Below are 17384 nucleotides of genomic sequence, written 5' to 3'. Positions count from 1 at the left end.
GGGAAAAAAACAGGGGGTTGGAGCTCTTCAGTGTAAGTGTGCACATCTGTTTAATTGTGCATGAACGTGTGCTTACATATATTTATGTGTTTGGGCGCACAAGGCCACAACTAATTAAGAACCCCCCCCCCCCCCCCCCCCACCCCCCGCTTAAGGGACCATCAAGAGGTCACTGTAGTCAAGGATACAGCAAGACCCGTCAGCTGTCAATGACAAGCATGAAAGCAGAGACAGCGATTGAGGGCTTTACAGCCGGTAACCTGCTGAGCCGCTGGGGTCTCAGATGCTCCACAGGTTGACTACAACAGCAATAAAGCACTTAGAAAAGGACAGTCAGCCTTTTGTCTGAGACAAAGACAAAGGCACAAGTCCTCCAGCAATGAAGGGACTTCTTGTGAAAGCCTTGCACTGCCCTGTGAACCATGACATGGAGGTCAAGCTCGATTCCAGCTGCATTATCACACCAATGTTTCTGTCAGAATACAGAGAGGAGATTGCAAGACCAATATGGCTAACTGACAAAAAGACACACATTTTCTCACATGTAATTTCATCTTAAATACTTTTACCAGTCACAATGATCTATAGTGCAAAAAGCTAGACTGATGGACTGGGAATTCAGATTTCCCTGCTATACCATGGATCATAGCAGCTCATTTGCATTCTACCAACATGTGCATATGTTAGGACACATGACAGAGTAACAAAAAAAAAAAGCTGGGAGAGCTCAACCGATCAAGCTGTGTTAGGCTGTTCGCCCATTTTGGGGGGTTTAAAGTGCTCTGGTTGATCAAGCAGAGAAAGCTTGAGAGTGAGAAAAGAATAAGAAAGACAAAGAGAGAGAGAGAGACAGCGGAGAGGTTTTGCAGCTACTGTCAGGTAACAGGAGAGCTAGAGTAATACATTTATTCTTCTTGATTAATAGCTAAGTGTGAGCCTCATCTGCTCATCTGTGCTGTAGTAGGTATCCTCTGAGTTTAGGTGTGAATGTCCAAATGTTTGCATTTGTCTAATCTTTAACTTTAAAGAACAAAGTGTGCTTCTGTCTTGGAGAAAAAGAAGCTCAGTGCAAATTCTTTCTACATGACTTAGCAGGGTTTGGATCTAAGCCTTCAGATCCAACCCCCCACCACAGAAACGTATCCAAACTTCTCTTCCATTCAAAAATCGATGTGTGAAAAACATGCGCAAAGCATGAAAAGCAACAAAAAAATCTTCATCCACCCCCCACTCCCTCCTGCAGTGAACCTGCACATTCATCCCATGCACTTTAAAGACTGATAACATGGACAAACTCCAAACAGTCAGAAAAGGAAATCATCAGCCTTCATATATCTGCACTACATGCATGTGTGCGCTCTGGCTTTTTCACTAAAACCCACATAACTGCAACAACAAAGCCACTGAGCTATGAGGGTGCCCTGTGTACGGCACCTTTTTATTACCTCTACCAACCACTTGCAGACAATACATTTATCAGCCATTACATAAAGCAGCACAACCGGATGCTGCACGGAGCCTGCAGCAAACACTTCACTGATCATACGGTCAACACTGCAGCTGTCTCTATTCATGAGAAAATTCTACACTGACTCCAAAGTGTGGTGATGAATCACATATTGGGGGAAATTTCCATCTTTAACACATTTTATGAAACTGACAAGAAAAGTGGGATTTTCTCAGAAAAACATCGGACTTAAGAAATGGTTGACTGCTTACCTGAAACAGAAATAGTCATGGGTGCTTCCAGAGCCCTGTCATTGTCCAAATCCCTGCTCAACCTCAGATCCCCAGTTTCCTCATTCAACAGCAGCAGACTGAGCTCATTTCCAGACTCAAACTTGTAGCGCAGCTTATCCGACACATCCGGGTCATGAGCCGGAACCTTTCCTATTATTCCAGATGGAAAACTGTTGGACTTGTTGGTGACATAGTTATTAAAGAGAATCTCAAAGTTGTGCAGCACTGGTTCGTTGTCATTCATGTCTACTAGGCGGATGTGCACAGTAGCACGGCTCACTAACGGTGCTGATGTGGCCTGAACGACTATCACATACTCAGTTTTGGTCTCATAATCCAAGTCTGTGAGTGCAGTGAGGTCTCCATTGAAAATATCCAGCTGGAACACTTCTGGAATATTTCCTTCTACAATCTGATACATGATCTGAGCATTAGTGCCCTCATCGGGGTCTGTGGCAGTGATCTGGGCCACGACTGATCCCACTGGGCTGTTCTCTTGCACGTCAATAAAAAGCTCATCCTTCTCAAACACTGGAGCATTGTCATTTATGTCTTGGACTACAATATGAATAGAAACAGCAGCTTTCAGAGGCGGAACACCCTTATCCACGGCAAAAGCCTTCAGGTTATAAACAGGAACGTTTTCCCGGTCCAGCTTGCGAGCGGTTCTGACGATGCCAGAGTGAGGCTCTACGTGAAAATCCCCGTCACCGTCATCCCCACCTTGAAATGTATAGGTCACCCTGCCGTTTGATCCACTATCTCTGTCTGAAGCAGAGATCTGGAGCACACTAGTGTAGACAGGTGCATCCTCAAGAACACTCCCCTGGTAGATGTCTCTGAGAAAATGAGGAGCATTATCATTGGCATCACTGATGATGATCTCTACATAAGTGATGTCAGATTTCTGGGGGATGCCATTGTCTTTGGCAGTGATGGCTAAAGTGTAGGAGGCCTGATCCTCATAGTCAAGCTCCATTTTGGTTACAATGGCACCTGTATCCGGGTCAATTTCGAACTGAGGAACATTGTCTTCCATTACGTACGTGATACGAGCGTTTTCCCCCGTGTCTTCATCTGTCGCACTGATCACTATCACAGTGCTGCCCACTGGTTTGTCTTCACTGATAGACACATGGTAGCTGGCGCTTTGGAAGACAGGCCGGTGTGTGTTGGCATCGGTGACATTGATGAACACCTGGGCGGTATCGTAAAGTGTTCCATCACTGGCGGTGACTGTCAAGACATACTGGCGTTCCAGCTTGTAGTCCAGGGGAAGGGCTAAGGTGATGAGGCCACCGCCACTCTGGCTAGTGATGGCAAAGCGGTTCCTGGTGTTGCCACTGGAGATCTGATACGTCACCATGCTGTTAACATCCCTGTCCACAGCGGTCACTGTCAGCACACTGCTGCCGACCACAGCATCTTCATTGATCTTCAGTGAGTAGGTCTTCTCTGAGAATGTGGGCGTGTTGTCGTTCACATCCAGCACTGTGACGCTGACACTGGCAGAGGAGGACCTCACAGGTGTTCCGTGATCTCTCGCCTCCACGCCAAAGGTGTAAAATTCAATTTCCTCCCTGTCGAGCGGCTCACTAACTGTAATCCAGCCTGTGCTGTTGTTGATAGTGAACGGAAAACCTGGCGCGGTGTCGGTAATGCGGTATTCCAGGAGAGAATTTTTCCCTGAATCGGCATCAATGGCTTGAATGTGGATGACAGAGTAACCAACGGCCACATTTTCCAGCACTGTAGCCTGGAAAGGTGTGCTGACAAACATGGGTGTGTTGTCATTGACGTCCACCACTTGCACCACCACCATCCCTGTGCTGTTTATCAGCGGAGGCCTGCCTCCATCCTGAGCCTTAATTCTTAAATTATACTCCCGAATCATTTCATAGTCAAGAGGGTTGATGACATCAATGACACCAGTGGGGGAGTGAATGTAGAACTGTCCTTTAACGTTGCCACTTATGATGCTGTAGTGAACTTTGGCATTGTTTCCCTCATCTCTGTCCGTCGCCTCCACCTGGATCACTTTGGTGTTGACTGGCACGTTCTCTGGGACCTGCACCACGTACCTCTTTTCAGTGAACTGTGGGTAGTTGTCATTTTCGTCTTCCACGGTGATGTAAACTGTGGCGGTGGCACTGCGGGGACTTGGCTCCTTCCCCTGATCGTTGGCTTCGACGATCAGTTGGTACTGGGCCCGGGTCTCCCTGTCAGGCCGCTCTCTGATCCTCACCAGGCCGCTCCGGGGGTCAATTTCAAACACAGAGTTGACTTCGTCTGCATTCACAATTTTATAAATCATGTCGGCGTTGGAGGGAGCATCACCGTCAGTGGCCCGGACTGTCTTAACTTCAAAGCCCACTTCTACGTTTTCTCGGATGCTGACTCGATATTCGTTTTGCTCAAACACAGGGGTGTGGTCGTTGGTGTCACTTACAGTGACAGTGAGGTAAGAAGTGGCAGATCTTTTGGGGGTGCCATTGTCCGTCACAGTAACTTTGAACACATGGGTGTCTTTGACTTCTCTGTCCAGAGCCTGGATGGTTGTTATGCTTCCAGTCTGTGAGTCTATGTAGAAAAAGTCATCAGACCTTTTATCAAACAAGGCTTCCATGCTGTACTCCAGCCTCCCCGCTTCTCCATCATCCGGGTCGTTTGCTTTTAGGGTGATAACTCGCGTCCCAGCGGGCTCATTCTCACGCACAGACACCTGATAGTTGGGAAGTTGGAACTGGGGAGATGAATTAACCTGCCGCTTTCCCCTTCTGATCAGCACAACAGACTGTCTGTGGATGGTTTCTGACGGGCTTTGGTGTTGTTTGCGCGCTTTAACGAGCGTCAAATGAAGCTGCACAGAGAGCCCGCTGCCCGGAGAGCTGTGCAGCGCGCAGTGAAGCTTCTCCTCCGACTGTCCACTGTGTTTAAGACACAAGTCACTAGCCAGGAATAAATCTCCGTGCCTGAACACCCCGACAACGTTTCTTCCTACACACTCAGTATCCAAAAAGGCAGTGTTTCGCGTGAAGGAGGGTAAAAGTTTTGTTACATTCAAAATTAGAATACCTGCAGGTAAGCAGGAAGTTGCCTCCAGTTTTGAAAGGTGTTTTATTTGAATGTCTGGCTCACCTGACGCTTTCTTTCTCTTGTATTTAATAAAACAGTCCTGGCCGTGAACGAACACATTAAAATGCGTCAGGATAACGTCTCCGGACGCGGAGGAGACAGTTTTGAAATAAACAGGCGCAGGATTCCTGGGTGTGCGCGCACACTGAACTTTGTGGGACAGACGGATAACACCGTCGAGCCTCCCAACTTGGAAAAAACTCTGAATGAAGTTGGGAGATAAAGTCCTGTCAAGTTTATAAGTCCACCCAGGGCCGAGCGACAGGTTGGCCAAAAGGCTCCCGGGCTGTGAAGTCTCCGAAAGGTGCATCTCCAAACATCCCGCGAGCGGCGGCACGGTGAACAGAACACAAACCCAAACCCAGCAACACATCGGCGGCTCCATGCTTATAAACCTGCCGGATCCCGTTCAACTTCACCGAAACTCCTCCGCAAAAAAAGTAAAGAAAAACATTAAGTCTCCCTCTCCCAGCACCGCGTCTTACTTTTCTCCCGCATGGTGAAGTTTTTCTCAACGTGGAAAAAGACGCTGGGTATCCATAGTATCAGTGTGTCCAGGCGCGTCACGGCTGCGTAAACACACACTGAGTTTAAAATGAGTACAAAATGGCTCCGCAGCTCTCCTCCTCCTCCTCCCCTCTCCTCCTCAGAGACTTATTACCATAAACCTGCAGTGTTCCCCCTCTGGGACGCTTTCGGGTGGGGTGGTGGGGTGTTGGCGAGGAGGCTTTCTTTTTTCTTTTTTTTCTCATGGAGATTTAGGAAGTGCCGCTGTCCGGGTGACCAATACGCACAGGCGCATTGTTATTACAATAGGACGAGAGGTGGGTAAAATTCCTGCTGCGCGTTTAAGTGTCGCTCCCTCTTCAACTTCTGTGTGCTGAAGCGTTCTGAGCTGTGATGGTACAATTAAAACAGACCTGAGGCTCAGTGAAGGAAGACTGAAAATGTCATCATCACAGCTTTAACCAGCTCCTACTCATCTATGGAGGGGAAAAAGGTGAACAGGTATTTATATGTCACATCAATGTAGTAAATATTAGACACAGGGAACTTTGGACTGCACCACAAAACTATAGGAATGTCGCAGAGGACCTCACTTCCTTCATCCGTGCAGTTTACTTGTGTGCGTCATGGTCAGATATGAGTGGGGTTTTTTTCTTCATTTGTAATACATCAACAACAATATAATAATAATGATGATAATAATAATAATAATAATAATAATAATAATAATAATAATAATAGGTAAAATCAGACAGCGTTTCAGGCATCTAATTTTTTATGATTTTAGAACTTTACGTTCATTCAAACACATTTCCTCACATTTCATTTTGTTTTGCCTCAACAAAACGATTTTTTTTTTATTTAAAGTTTAAGCTGACAAAAAATGACTTTTTAATAAATTGTAATCTATTCTGGAAAAAAAAATCCCACAACAACGATTATATGCTGCACTTTAACGTGTATCACGAGGCAATGCCGTTACTCTCGGGATTCGTTATGTTTGTGCTAAACAACGTTAACTCCAGAATAACAGTTGACGTTAATCTTGTACAACAGCGCCCCTACGAGGACCAGGAGCTTTACAACAGTGGGCCCACAGCTGCCGTATCTACTGATGGACTTCCTTACGCACACCTTACTGGTGCCGGGTTGGACCCGTTTTTACCTGCACAACTTCTTTAATTCTTCGTTGCACAGATTCAGCAAGGTCCTGGAAACATTCCTGAGATATTTGAGTCTGTATCAACTTGACAGAATTACAATTTCGATCCCTGCCTGCTCCAGTCTGCATGCCAAGCAGTTGCTTTCCAATGAAGTGTGAATGTTAGACAGCATGTCGCAAAGAGTGGTTGTGTGTAAAATTCTCCGGTAGAGTAGAAGTGCTCTAAAAACCAGCACATGTACTCTATGGCACCAACAACCATGTCATTTTCAGAGTCACTTAAATCACCTTTATGTTCTAATGCTCAGTTTGAACTTCGGCAGGTCATCTTGACCATGTCTACATGTCTGATTGGCTGATTAGACGTTTGTGTTAGAAGCAAAAGAAAAAAAAAAGGTGTGCCTAACAAAATGGCCATTATGTATATAAACTAAATTTTGCCCAAGAAAAATCACGACTTTGGACAGAACATGGTATGGCACATTTAAACACAGGCGTGTGCAGGGAAAGCAAATATCACTCTTCGCATTTATTTATTTATTTAAGTCCATTTTTCAAATGTACACTTTGTACAGAGTTCGTTCTCCTGCGCCCGAAGAAAGCCCTATGTTGTTTTTTTAAAAACAGTTTTCCTCATTAACCTGGCATTTTAAATGCAATGCAACATTAGAAATCATCTTTCTTGTAATTTACAACAACTGAAATAAATGGCACAACTTCAAAATCTTACCAATGGATAAAAACATCCAATACTCTCACATTTCCTTTCTCTCCTATCAAGCATTTTTTTAGGTCATAATTTAACCACCGTCAAATCCACAACAGACTAAACTTGGATCCTAGAAGTTGTGAAACATAAAAAAATAATTTCTAGTAGCCTTCAAAGTTTTTAGCTGGTCTGAAAAAAAAAACAAACCAACCTGAGCAGCCTTAAAACTTTTAAGACAAACTACATAAACTCTTATTACACCAATAAAGTAGAACAAGGCAAGAGTTACCCAGATATGCCCACAAGGTAGTGTCCTCTGAGGAAACGTGACCGTTCTGACAGCCCAGCAGAACTTCACAAATCTGCACCCAGGTCTCCCAGTAAAGAGAAAGCAGAGCTCAAGGCCTCAGACCACAAAAAAAGACGCACCGTCTACAGTTCAGGAAATGTTCTGCTTAACAATGTGAGCTCAGTTTTGGTTTCTGCTTTTATGAAAACACACAGTGCACTGTAGAAATGCACAAACCTACTCGTTTACACAATTATCAATTAAATAATCATATTTCACAAGTGCATCTTTGTCCTCGTAGTGAAGCCAACAACAAGCAGTACCTGGAAGTTATCGCTGTGGTGTTGGCACAGATCTTGAACGCAAAGATTATATTAGGTTAAAACAGCAGAGATCTACTTACGTAAAAAAAAAAAAACCATAAACAAAACACTGCTGTTTCCTGGAGCCTTTAAAAAGCCAATCAACCCTCTGCTGCCTCCCTGAGCATCTGCCCTGTGTCACTAAAGCCGGTCCAAGCATCTCTTGGACTGGCTTATGTGCCTCACAGGGTGCTCGCAGCTTATGTGCTGCACAGAGTGCATTTCCTCCACAGCCGGACTGTGAGCTCCTCTCAGCTGTCTGGTTCAGGGGTCGACTGCTCTTTGCGCTGAAAGGCTGCTACCATCCGCTCGCGGCCCTTCTGCAGCGTGAATTCGCTTGGCCCAAGCTGGGTGATCTTCCCACTGCCCAAACACTCGTCCCCTTTGTAGAGCACGGCAAACTGTGGAAGGAAAACAAGAACACTCCGATAACACAAAGAAGCCACACATGTAGTGTGATGTTACAGAACAGTCCTGAACACTTTAGCTGCTACCTGTCCAGGTGTCAGAGCTCTGACTGGCTGGGAGAGCAAAATCCACACAGAGCCGTCCATGTTCAGAGTTACTGTGCAGGGAACTGGAACGCACAGTTGAAGCTGTGTTTAATGTTTGAGCTGATTTTCAGTCAGCATTAATAATCTTCTCGCAGGCACTGATAACACAGAACTCACCGAGCGGCATCTGGTGGATGAAGCGGAAGTGACAATCCATCATTTGGGTCCTGGCTAGTTCGAGGGGCGGGTCTTCTGTTACCCAGTGGAAACGCTCCGTTCGCACGGTGTCGCGGAAAAGAGCTGGGTGATTGGTTGTCGGAGCCTGAGCCGCAAGAGGTGTAACCAATAAAGTACCCGATTAAAAATGGTCACGAATTGCAACACGTTGCTCAAGAAACACCAAAAATGAATACACTGCCTCCTACAGGGAGTTACAGGTATTACTATCCTCTGCTTCATTAGACAAACCTGGTTTTTAAATCTACAAGTTGACACATTCATGAACATTAAAACTGGAAAAAAAAAGAAAAAGAAAAAAAAAAAATCGCTCCTAATTGTAAGGGAACATCAGGAGAATGTTAAGATGGATGTTAAGATGGATGTCTGTGAAGGTTCTCAGTCAAGTTAAGATGGATGCGTTGACATTTGATAACTTAAACACAGATGTTCTCACCACAAACACATCTCCAGTAACGATGTCTTTGTCCACCACAAACCAGGCGTCTCTCTGCCCGCCTATCCTTGCCCTTTGGCCCAGTGTCAGTGTGAACCAACCTGTATGGACAGAAACACATAAGAATATGAGAAAAGAAGGGACAAACAGGTGTCTGATAGTTTTATACAGGTCCTTCTCAAAAAATTAGCATATTGTGATAAAGTTCATTATTTTCCTGTAATGTACTGATAAACATTAGACTGTCATATATTTTAGATTCATTACACACAACTGAAGTAGTTCAAGCCTTTCATTGTTTTAATATTGATGATTTTGGCATACATAACTCATGAAAACCCAAAATTCCTGTCTCAAAAAATTAGCATATTTCATCCGACCAATAAAAGAAAAGTGTTTTTAATACAAAAAAAGTCAACCTTCAAATAATTATGTTCAGTTATGCACTCAATACTTGGTCGGGAATCCTTTTGCAGAAATGACTGCTTCAATGCGGCGTGGCATGGAGGCAATCAGCCTGTGGCACTGCTGAGGTGTTATGGAGGCCCAGGATGCTTCGATAGCGGCCTTAAGCTCATCCAGAGTGTTGGGTCTTGCGTCTCTCAACTTTCTCTTCACAATATCCCACAGATTCTCTATGGGGTTCAGGTCAGGAGAGTTGGCAGGCCAATTGAGCACAGTAATACCATGGTCAGTAAACCATTTACCAGTGGTTTTGGCACTGTGAGCAGGTGCCAGGTTGTGCTGAAAAATGAAATCTTCATCTCCATAAAGCTTTTCAGCAGATGGAAGCATGAAGTGCTCCAAAATCTCCTGATAGCTAGCTGCATTGACCCTGCCCTTGATAAAACACAGTGGACCAACACCGGCAGCTGACATGGCACCCCAGACCATCACTGACTGTGGGTACTTGACACTGGACTTCAGGCATTTTGGCATTTCCCTCTCCCCAGTCTTCCTCCAGACTCTGACACCTTGATTTCCGAATGACATGCAAAAGTTGCTTTCATCCGAAAAAAGTACTTTGGACCACTGAGCAACAGTCCAGTGCTGCTTCTCTGTAGCCCAGGTCAGGCGCTTCTGCCGCCGTTTCTGGTTCAAAAGTGGCTTGACCTGGGGAATGCGGCACCTGTAGCCCATTTCCTGCACACGCCTGTACACGGTGGCTCTGGATGTTTCTACTCCAGACTCAGTCCACTGCTTCCGCAGGTCCCCCAAGGTCTGGAATCGGTTCTTCTCCACAATCTTCCTCAGGGTCCGGTCACCTCTTCTCGTTGTGCAGCGTTTTCTGCCACACTTTTTCGTTCCCACAGACTTCCCACTGAGGTGCCTTGATACAGCACTCTGGGAACAGCCTATTCGTTCAGAAATTTCTTTCTGTGTCTTACCCTCTTGCTTGAGGGTGTCAATGATGGCCTTCTGGACAGCAGTCAGGTCGGCAGTCTTACCCATGATTGCGGTTTTGAGTAATGAACCAGGCTGGGAGTTTTTAAAAGCCTCAGGAATCTTTTGCAGGTGTTTAGAGTTAATTCGCTGATTCAGATGATTAGGTTAATAGCTCGTTTAGAGAACCTTTTCATGATATGCTAATTTTTTGAGATAGGAATTTTGGGTTTTCATGAGTTATGTATGCCAAAATCATCAATATTAAAACAATGAAAGGCTTGAACTACTTCAGTTGTGTGTAATGAATCTAAAATATATGAAAGTCTAATGTTTATCAGTACATTACAGGAAATAATGAACTTTATCACAATATGCTAATTTTTTGAGAAGGACCTGTACATGTGCATATGGACCAAAACAACCTCTGTAACCTTTAACATGTGACTGCATGGGAAATAATTTGACTTTGAAGTCAGCCTCATGTGGCCATTCAAGGAACTGCAGGTTTCAGCACCTCAGGCGTTGCTTTGTTTTTAGCTCCAGAGAATGCTGCCTGACTATAATACACTTTACACAGGTGTACAGTAGTGGCACACTTTTATTTTTTTAAAAATAGATGTTCACAAACACACCTTTGTGGGTTCCCATTACAGTCCCATCCTCAATGGAGACAAAGTTCCCAGGTTTGGGTTCCAGATACTGAAAATAGAAACAAAGCTGAAGATCAAAATGATCTGAGGTCATCTTAAAAAGAGATGGGAGGTTTTGTCCTAAATCCTATGAAAATGAGATACTTTTGCCATGTGAAATAAATACTTACCTCCAAGATGAAGTTTTCAAAGTTTCTCTCTCCAATAAAGCAGATACCCATGCTCTGAAACGACACACAAGTCAATTTAAATCCTGTGTTCCTCTCCTCTCTCCTTATTAAAGTCTGTAATATATTTGAGCACCTCTTTCTTCTTCAGCACGTGGTGAAACCCGGCCTCAGCAGCGATCTTTTTCACAAATTCTTTGGTGAGTCCAGCGAGCGGGAACATGGTTTGTCGTAAGGCTTGTTGTGGGATCTGACTGAGAAAGAAGGTCTGGTCCTTGAGGAGATCGGCCCCTTTGTACAGCTTCACAGCTGGTGACGGGAACACAAGAAAAAAAGACAAACTTCACTCGCAGAAACAAAAATAGTGGAAATTAGTGTAAAAATCAGAGATATAAGAGGTATAAAGTGAAAGTGACGCTTACGATTTCGGATCTCAAATCGATCTCTGAACAGCGTGGTGGGCGGAGCTGTGTGAGGCTGTTCGAAAACTTCGTCATCTTCCTGTGATGTCCTGGCATAGTGGCCTGTTGCCATGGCATCAGCACCTACAGGAAACAATGTGTCTCTTGGAGTGTGTCTGAGACTTAAGTGATCATATTTTATATTTCAACCAATAAGCATGAGAATGAAAATAAAACAGCGTACCCAGGGTGTCGATGGCGTATTTGTGGAAGTGATTAAATTTGATGTGCTTGTTGCATAGTATGTCTGGGTTTGGTGTTCTTCCCCTCCCATATTCCTTCAACAGATTACTGCAAACCAGACAGAGAGAAACTGCATTCAGTGCTCAACACTGGATAAAAAAAAACAAGTTCAAAATTTTAGAGATTCCACATTCTGATCTGAGTTTTTGTTCTAAATCTCACTGAAGTCAATATCAATTTTAAATGTAAATCAGAACATTTATCAGGAATCCTGGAAGCTCGCCTCATATTGCACTTTAAGCTCTTCCAGCATGCACACAGTTGTTGCATATCTGCAAGCCACTTTGCAACCAGCCTCCAACTGAGCTACTACTTTTTAATGCCGCATATGATCATTGTGGATAGGTTGTCTGTCTGCCTGGATGACCTGCCCAGGGTGTAACATTCCTCTTGCCTTATGACAATTGGGACAGGTGGAAGAAAACAGGAAATAGATGTAGCCCTTCTTCTGTGCTGACTGCCACCTACAGCTTTCCATGTATGTACACAGAAGGGCAGGGAGCCCACACAACAGATGCATCCAAATCTAACTTACTGCACACAGAAATATCTTTGTGTATCGTGGTCCAAATGACCTGCAACTGTCTTTTTAGTAGCTCTTTAAAGTAGAATGTTTAGAAATGATATGCTGAAAATCACTTTGGAGCATTTTCACAAAAACGCCATTTCTCAAATTTCATTGGGGATGGCGGCATCTGTACTGGACAAAGTATGTTGAACACGGCACCCACAGGACGATATACAGAGGAGGCAGATAGGGGATGAAGGCAGATGATAAGCTGCTGTGAGCCCTAAAGGCAGCAGACAGAAGAAGACAGAAATACCTGAAAACTTCGTGCCAGTACTCTTTAACATAGGAGACTTGATGAAAGGGGACATCCAGGCTCTGGCACACTCTGTATGCGTCCTCACAGTCCTTCTCTGTGGTGCAGACCCCCTTCTCATCCAGAGAATCCCAGTTCTTCATAAAAACTCCAGTCACGTTGTAGCCTTCAAACAACAAACAATCACAATGAGACTCACTTACAGCTTTACTTTGGTTTTTCTGACTTTATTTGATTGATTTCTTTGATTCGTATACAGCGGCTTCACCCGTCTGGCTAACCTTTTCCCATCACAAAGCCAGTACAGGTGTGCTTCAGTGTTTCCACTGCCAGCTCTTCTCACCTCGTCTCTTCAGCAGTAACGCTGCGACGGAGCTGTCAACGCCGCCGGACATGGCGCACACCACGTGCTTTATCAAGGCCATGTTTTCATATTACTGCAGTCCGGCTCTGAACATTTCCTCGCTCACGAAGCTACAACATTTCACCCAGCTGCTCTACAGAAGCCGCCATGTTTGCGGTCCGCTCAGCAATAGCGTCCGACTTGAAACGCATTTTATGCCGGAACCATCATGCTGCTGAGGAGGGAGCCGAAAAAGTTGTAACACTAAACTTCAAGGAGCTGAGTGAAAACAAATAATAAGGTCTGTGTAAAATATACCAAACGAAATAAATATACATTTTTGGTTTCGTTTAAGGACGAAACAAGTTGTTTTATATATAATTTAACTTTCACGTTTTTTCCTAATAAATCAGAGGCTCGCGAACTGCTTACCAATTAAATCAACTCAATTCTTTACATTTTCCGATGATTAAAACTGTGAACTAATGGTTGAGAGCTGTAGTGGTTACATATTTTTAAATTAATCCTACAGTAACTGAAAAAACATATTAATTAATAAATGTCTTTTATATGCTTATGTAAAACTAAACTACTGTGTGATGATGTTTCTCTGTTTCTGACCCACCCAGATGGGTGAGGTGTCTGCAGACGCTGTCACTCTGGACATGCTAAGAGAAGCAAGAGAGACGGTGAGGAGCAGCCCTCTGGGTGTCATCGACACCCCCATGATCGCCTGGAGCCAGACCACCTTGCCTCTCAGCATCAGCTGCAACATCCACATTAAACTGGAAAACATGCAGAGAACTGGTTAGTGAAACCCACTTTGTTTGGCTTCCCTGACACTTTGCTGCAGTTTTATTGACCTCCTGTTTTTGAATGACAGGGTCTTTTAAGATAAGAGGAGTAGCCAATCAGTTTGCCAGGAGACCGGCAGGTGGCCGTTTTGTCACCATGTCTGCTGGGAACTACGGCAAGTCGTTTGCATATGCCTTAAAACACTTTGGGTCAAAGGGCAAAGTGGTGATGCCTGAAACCGCCCCAGAGAACAGGTCCATCCTCATACAGGTCAGAGGTAGTTTGTGGCACAGTTAAGCAAAAGACAAAAGCCTTGAAAGTTAAATACAAACAAATAAATTTGTACTTTACTTACTAGTAAGTGTGAATTTATTACTTTGTCATATTCGTGGAGTGGTTATTCTTGTCCTCAGAGTTTAGGGGTGGAGGTGGAGCGAGCTCCTACATCCTGTCTGATAAACGTGGTGAACCGTTGTGTTCAGGAGGACAACATGACCTTCCTGCACTCCTACAATGACCTGGATCTAATTGCAGGGCATGCCAGGTACAATCAGGGCTGGATGCTAGTGCATAAGAGTGCTTCTATCTTCGTGTTTTATAGGTAACAATTAAATTTTTAATATCGCTGTCTTTTATTAATTGCATGTGCACATGCATTTAGTCTAGGTATGGAGGTGCTGGAGGTGATGCCGGAGCCTGATGTGGTGGTGGTGTGCTGCGGTGGAGGTGGGCTGCTAGCTGGAGTAGCTGCTGCCATTAAACTGTCAGGTTGCAGTGAAACCAAGATCTACGGCGTGGAGCCAGAAGGAGGTAAAAAGTCACCAACAAACTGATGTTTAGCTTGTTTTTGTGTCCAGAAACTTTAAGTGTGTTTCTGCTTAACGCAGCTTGCACAATGTACAAAAGCTTAATTGAGAAGAAACCAGTAGGAATGGACAGCAAGAGCATCGCGTCAGGTCTTGCACCACCTTTCGCAGGTAGTTTTTTGTTAAATTTCTCTCCTGCATATCTGGCTTGTATATGAACAGTTCTTTTAAAATTCCTTGACTTTCTGTTTGTGATTCATGAGAAAATAGAAGAGTTTTCTTGCTCCATCACCAGGCAGGCTGCCCTATGAGCTGTGCCAACGTTACGTAGAGGGGATCGTCCTCGTTAGCGATGAGGAGATCGAGGCTGCCGTGTCCACGCTCTACAGATCTGGGCTGGTGGTGGAGCCATCAGGCTCTGCTGCTTTTGCTGCCATTGTTAACAACAAGATCCCGGAGCTGGAGGGGAAAGATGTTGTGTGCATCCTCACCGGAGGGAATATTGGAAAAGCCGAGCTTATGAACTTTCAAGACTGAAAAACTACAAATCTGTGACTTCTTACAAATCTGTGCCAGTAGCTCTCTCACATAATAATTCAGAATAAACATTGTTAATACATATGTTTTTACTGCTGTCGTAATTCTGTGTCTTTCTGGTATGTTTCTTATATTCTTAAAAGTCTGACAGTGTGAGAGAGTGTGCTGATTAGAATGTGTAGATAAGTGCTTGGCTCTGATTGGTGTGGCCCATACCCAACTCAGTGGTGATTGGCTCCAGCCCGATGATCACACCCTTCATGGCTGCCATGTGGGTACAGGATCATTTACAATGTATTGCCAAAAGTATTCACTCACCCATTCAAACAATTGAATTCAGGTGTTCCAGTCACTTTAATGGCCACAGGTGTTTAAAATCAGCACATAGGCATGCAGACTACTTCAACAAACATTTATGAAAGAAAGGGCCGCTCTCAGGAGTCCACAGCGAATCCTCCCTGATCTTATCTGTCACTCTGTATATCACCACTGCAAACAAGAAGGGGCTCAGTAATCTCACCCCCCACCTTGAAACTATCTGTCACTCCTACTGCACACCTCACCACATGTCCTCACAAGTGTCCTGCAGCACGCTCACATACTTCTCTGCCACTCCTTACTTCCTCATGCAGTACCACAGTTCCTCTTTTGTCAACCTATCATATGCTTTTTTTTCCTATTGTTTGCTTGTTAAATTATTTCAATCATGTAAACAATATAAAAGTTCATTTAGCAAAGAAAAGAAGAAAAAAACATGCAAAGATCCCAAACTCCTTCTGACCTTCTCTATATTTCTGCAGCAACACTCTAAAAGCTCTTTCTCAGCACAAAGCCATAACTGCTTCTCTGATGGCAGGGACATATTCAAGGATGGCAATTCCAGGAATCGTGCCAGGAGCATCATCTTCAACCTTGGCTCAACCTCCACAGCATCCAGATCTTAACCCCACTGAGATTATTTGGGATGTGCTCGAGAAGACTTTACATGGCGCGTCCTGTCATCAAGTTGGCAAAAAATGAATGAAGCTCTGGAAATAAATGCTGTGACACTGCATAAGCTCATCAAAATGTTGCCCCGGAGGATGTGCACCATGCTCAGAGGTAAGGGTGGTCCAACGAAATATTCAGAGTGTGTGACTATTTCTGGATGGGCAGTGTAGCTTACTGTGTTACATACTGTTACATTTGAAATACTGTGATTCTCATTAACACTTTGTAAATGAATAATAATCACTTTGTGAACTATGAACATTAACATGATTTGCTGCAGTAGAATGCCAACTGATGATTATAATGCAACGCTTTGTAATCTATAAGCATCTGAATGGTTATAATAGTTCCTGGTCCTCCTTCACTACGTCCATGAATCTTCTCTGAGGTCTTCCTCTTTTCCTCGTGCCCGGCAGCTCCACATTCAACATTCTTTAATAAATATTTCTATTATTATCATCAACGGCTGTAACATTTTTCTAACAAGGATCAAATACCTGAAACTGAGTAAAAAGTGTTGAAATGTGTGCTATGAGAATTTTCTGATGTCATCAGAATGTGTTATTGCATCTTATCAGCTATATTAAAAAAACATGATTACCAGTTTTATAAAACAAAACTGTAAAAATTAAAATTTTGTCAAACCTAACTCCAAACTTTTTAAAACAAACAGCAGATTTATTATTCATGCCTCCCCAGGCTGACAGCCATTGGCTGAAATTTGGCTCGACTGAAGTGCTTTCGTGATAGTGCTTCGGGGCATTTAAGCTTTTTTTTTTTTTTAATTATTCAGAGGCCTGGCTCACATCCAGCTCAAAGCAATTTGGATTCATAATTCAGCTCTGCTGGCAAGAGAGCAGCTTTACATTGCTGTCCCCATCAGTCAGAAAACTAACCTTCAGTGTACAGAACCAAAAAACACAGTGAATGAAAAAAGTTCAAAGGTAAAATAAAACAAAAAATATGATGATGCTAAATAATAAGAAACGCAAAGATTTCTAGCTACGTGCTACGACATGGCCGCGGCAAAGAAGAGATAAAAAAAAGAATAAACAAAGATGAGTTCACTCAAAGGTTTAAGAAAAATAAGATTTATTTTGACTGAGCCCAG

The 17384-nt window shown here is 43.8% G+C and overlaps 3 protein-coding genes across 6 annotated transcripts in view; 1 reads left to right on the top strand and 2 right to left on the bottom strand.

Annotated features, from left to right (window-relative positions):
• The window catches only part of celsr1a (cadherin EGF LAG seven-pass G-type receptor 1a), a 97930-nt gene extending 92532 nt beyond the window's left edge, over positions 1-5398 (bottom strand). Inside the window, exon 1 of the mRNA XM_063501242.1 lies at positions 1720-5398. Coding sequence (XP_063357312.1) covers positions 1720-5260 — 3541 coding nt within the window. The 5' untranslated portion in view covers positions 5261-5398. The remainder of the gene's footprint in view (positions 1-1719) is intronic.
• Positions 5399-7069: 1671 nt separating this feature from the next.
• Positions 7070-13317, bottom strand: trmu (tRNA 5-methylaminomethyl-2-thiouridylate methyltransferase). Of its 3 annotated transcripts, none has more exons than XM_063501115.1 (11): positions 13146-13317; positions 12803-12968; positions 11920-12026; positions 11697-11819; positions 11411-11583; positions 11278-11331; positions 11090-11156; positions 9072-9172; positions 8576-8720; positions 8399-8481; positions 7070-8305 (listed from the first exon to the last, which is right to left on the bottom strand). In XM_063501115.1, the coding sequence occupies exons 1-11, from the start codon at positions 13225-13227 to the stop codon at positions 8156-8158; spliced, it is 1251 nt and encodes a 416-aa protein (XP_063357185.1). In that variant the 5' UTR covers positions 13228-13317; the 3' UTR covers positions 7070-8155. The 3 variants fall into 3 exon arrangements, with proteins under 3 accessions (XP_063357185.1, XP_063357186.1, XP_065325557.1); XM_063501116.1 differs by having other exon boundaries at positions 13084-13191; XM_065469485.1 differs by lacking the exon at positions 8399-8481.
• A 72-nt stretch (positions 13318-13389) lies between these two features.
• Positions 13390-15343, top strand: srr (serine racemase). 2 transcript variants are annotated; one of them, XM_063460192.1, is made up of 7 exons: positions 13390-13446; positions 13775-13952; positions 14029-14210; positions 14423-14484; positions 14602-14750; positions 14828-14917; positions 15042-15343. In XM_063460192.1, exons 2-7 carry the CDS (start codon positions 13775-13777, stop codon positions 15281-15283), a joined length of 903 nt encoding a protein of 300 aa, XP_063316262.1. In that variant the 5' UTR covers positions 13390-13446; the 3' UTR covers positions 15284-15343. The 2 variants fall into 2 exon arrangements, with proteins under 2 accessions (XP_063316262.1, XP_063316261.1); XM_063460191.1 differs by having other exon boundaries at positions 14354-14484.
• The last annotated feature ends 2041 nt before the right edge of the window (positions 15344-17384 follow it).

The sequence above is a fragment of the Pelmatolapia mariae genome, linkage group LG17 (assembly GCF_036321145.2).
Source record: "Pelmatolapia mariae isolate MD_Pm_ZW linkage group LG17, Pm_UMD_F_2, whole genome shotgun sequence".
Classification (NCBI taxonomy): domain Eukaryota; kingdom Metazoa; phylum Chordata; class Actinopteri; order Cichliformes; family Cichlidae; genus Pelmatolapia; species Pelmatolapia mariae.
This window is presented reverse-complemented; position numbering and strand designations above follow the sequence as displayed.

What these genes read in the sequence shown, in the direction of transcription:
- srr (XM_063460191.1), top strand. Translation starts at nt 13,775, where the DNA reads ATGGGTGAGGTGTCTGCAGACGCTGTCACTCTGGACATGCTAAGAGAA. An exon ending in CTAATTGCAGGGCATGCCAG is followed by an intron (nt 14,485 to 14,601) that starts GTACAATCAGGG and finishes ACATGCATTTAG; the next exon opens with TCTAGGTATGGAGGTGCTGG. An exon ending in TCTTGCACCACCTTTCGCAG is followed by an intron (nt 14,918 to 15,041) that starts GTAGTTTTTTGT and finishes CTCCATCACCAG; the next exon opens with GCAGGCTGCCCTATGAGCTG.
- trmu (XM_063501115.1), bottom strand. Translation starts at nt 13,227, where the DNA reads ATGGCCTTGATAAAGCACGTGGTGTGCGCCATGTCCGGCGGCGTTGAC. An exon ending in ATACGCCATCGACACCCTGG is followed by an intron (nt 11,820 to 11,919) that starts GTACGCTGTTTT and finishes TGTTTCCTGTAG; the next exon opens with GTGCTGATGCCATGGCAACA. An exon ending in TCGATTTGAGATCCGAAATC is followed by an intron (nt 11,584 to 11,696) that starts GTAAGCGTCACT and finishes TCCCGTCACCAG; the next exon opens with CTGTGAAGCTGTACAAAGGG.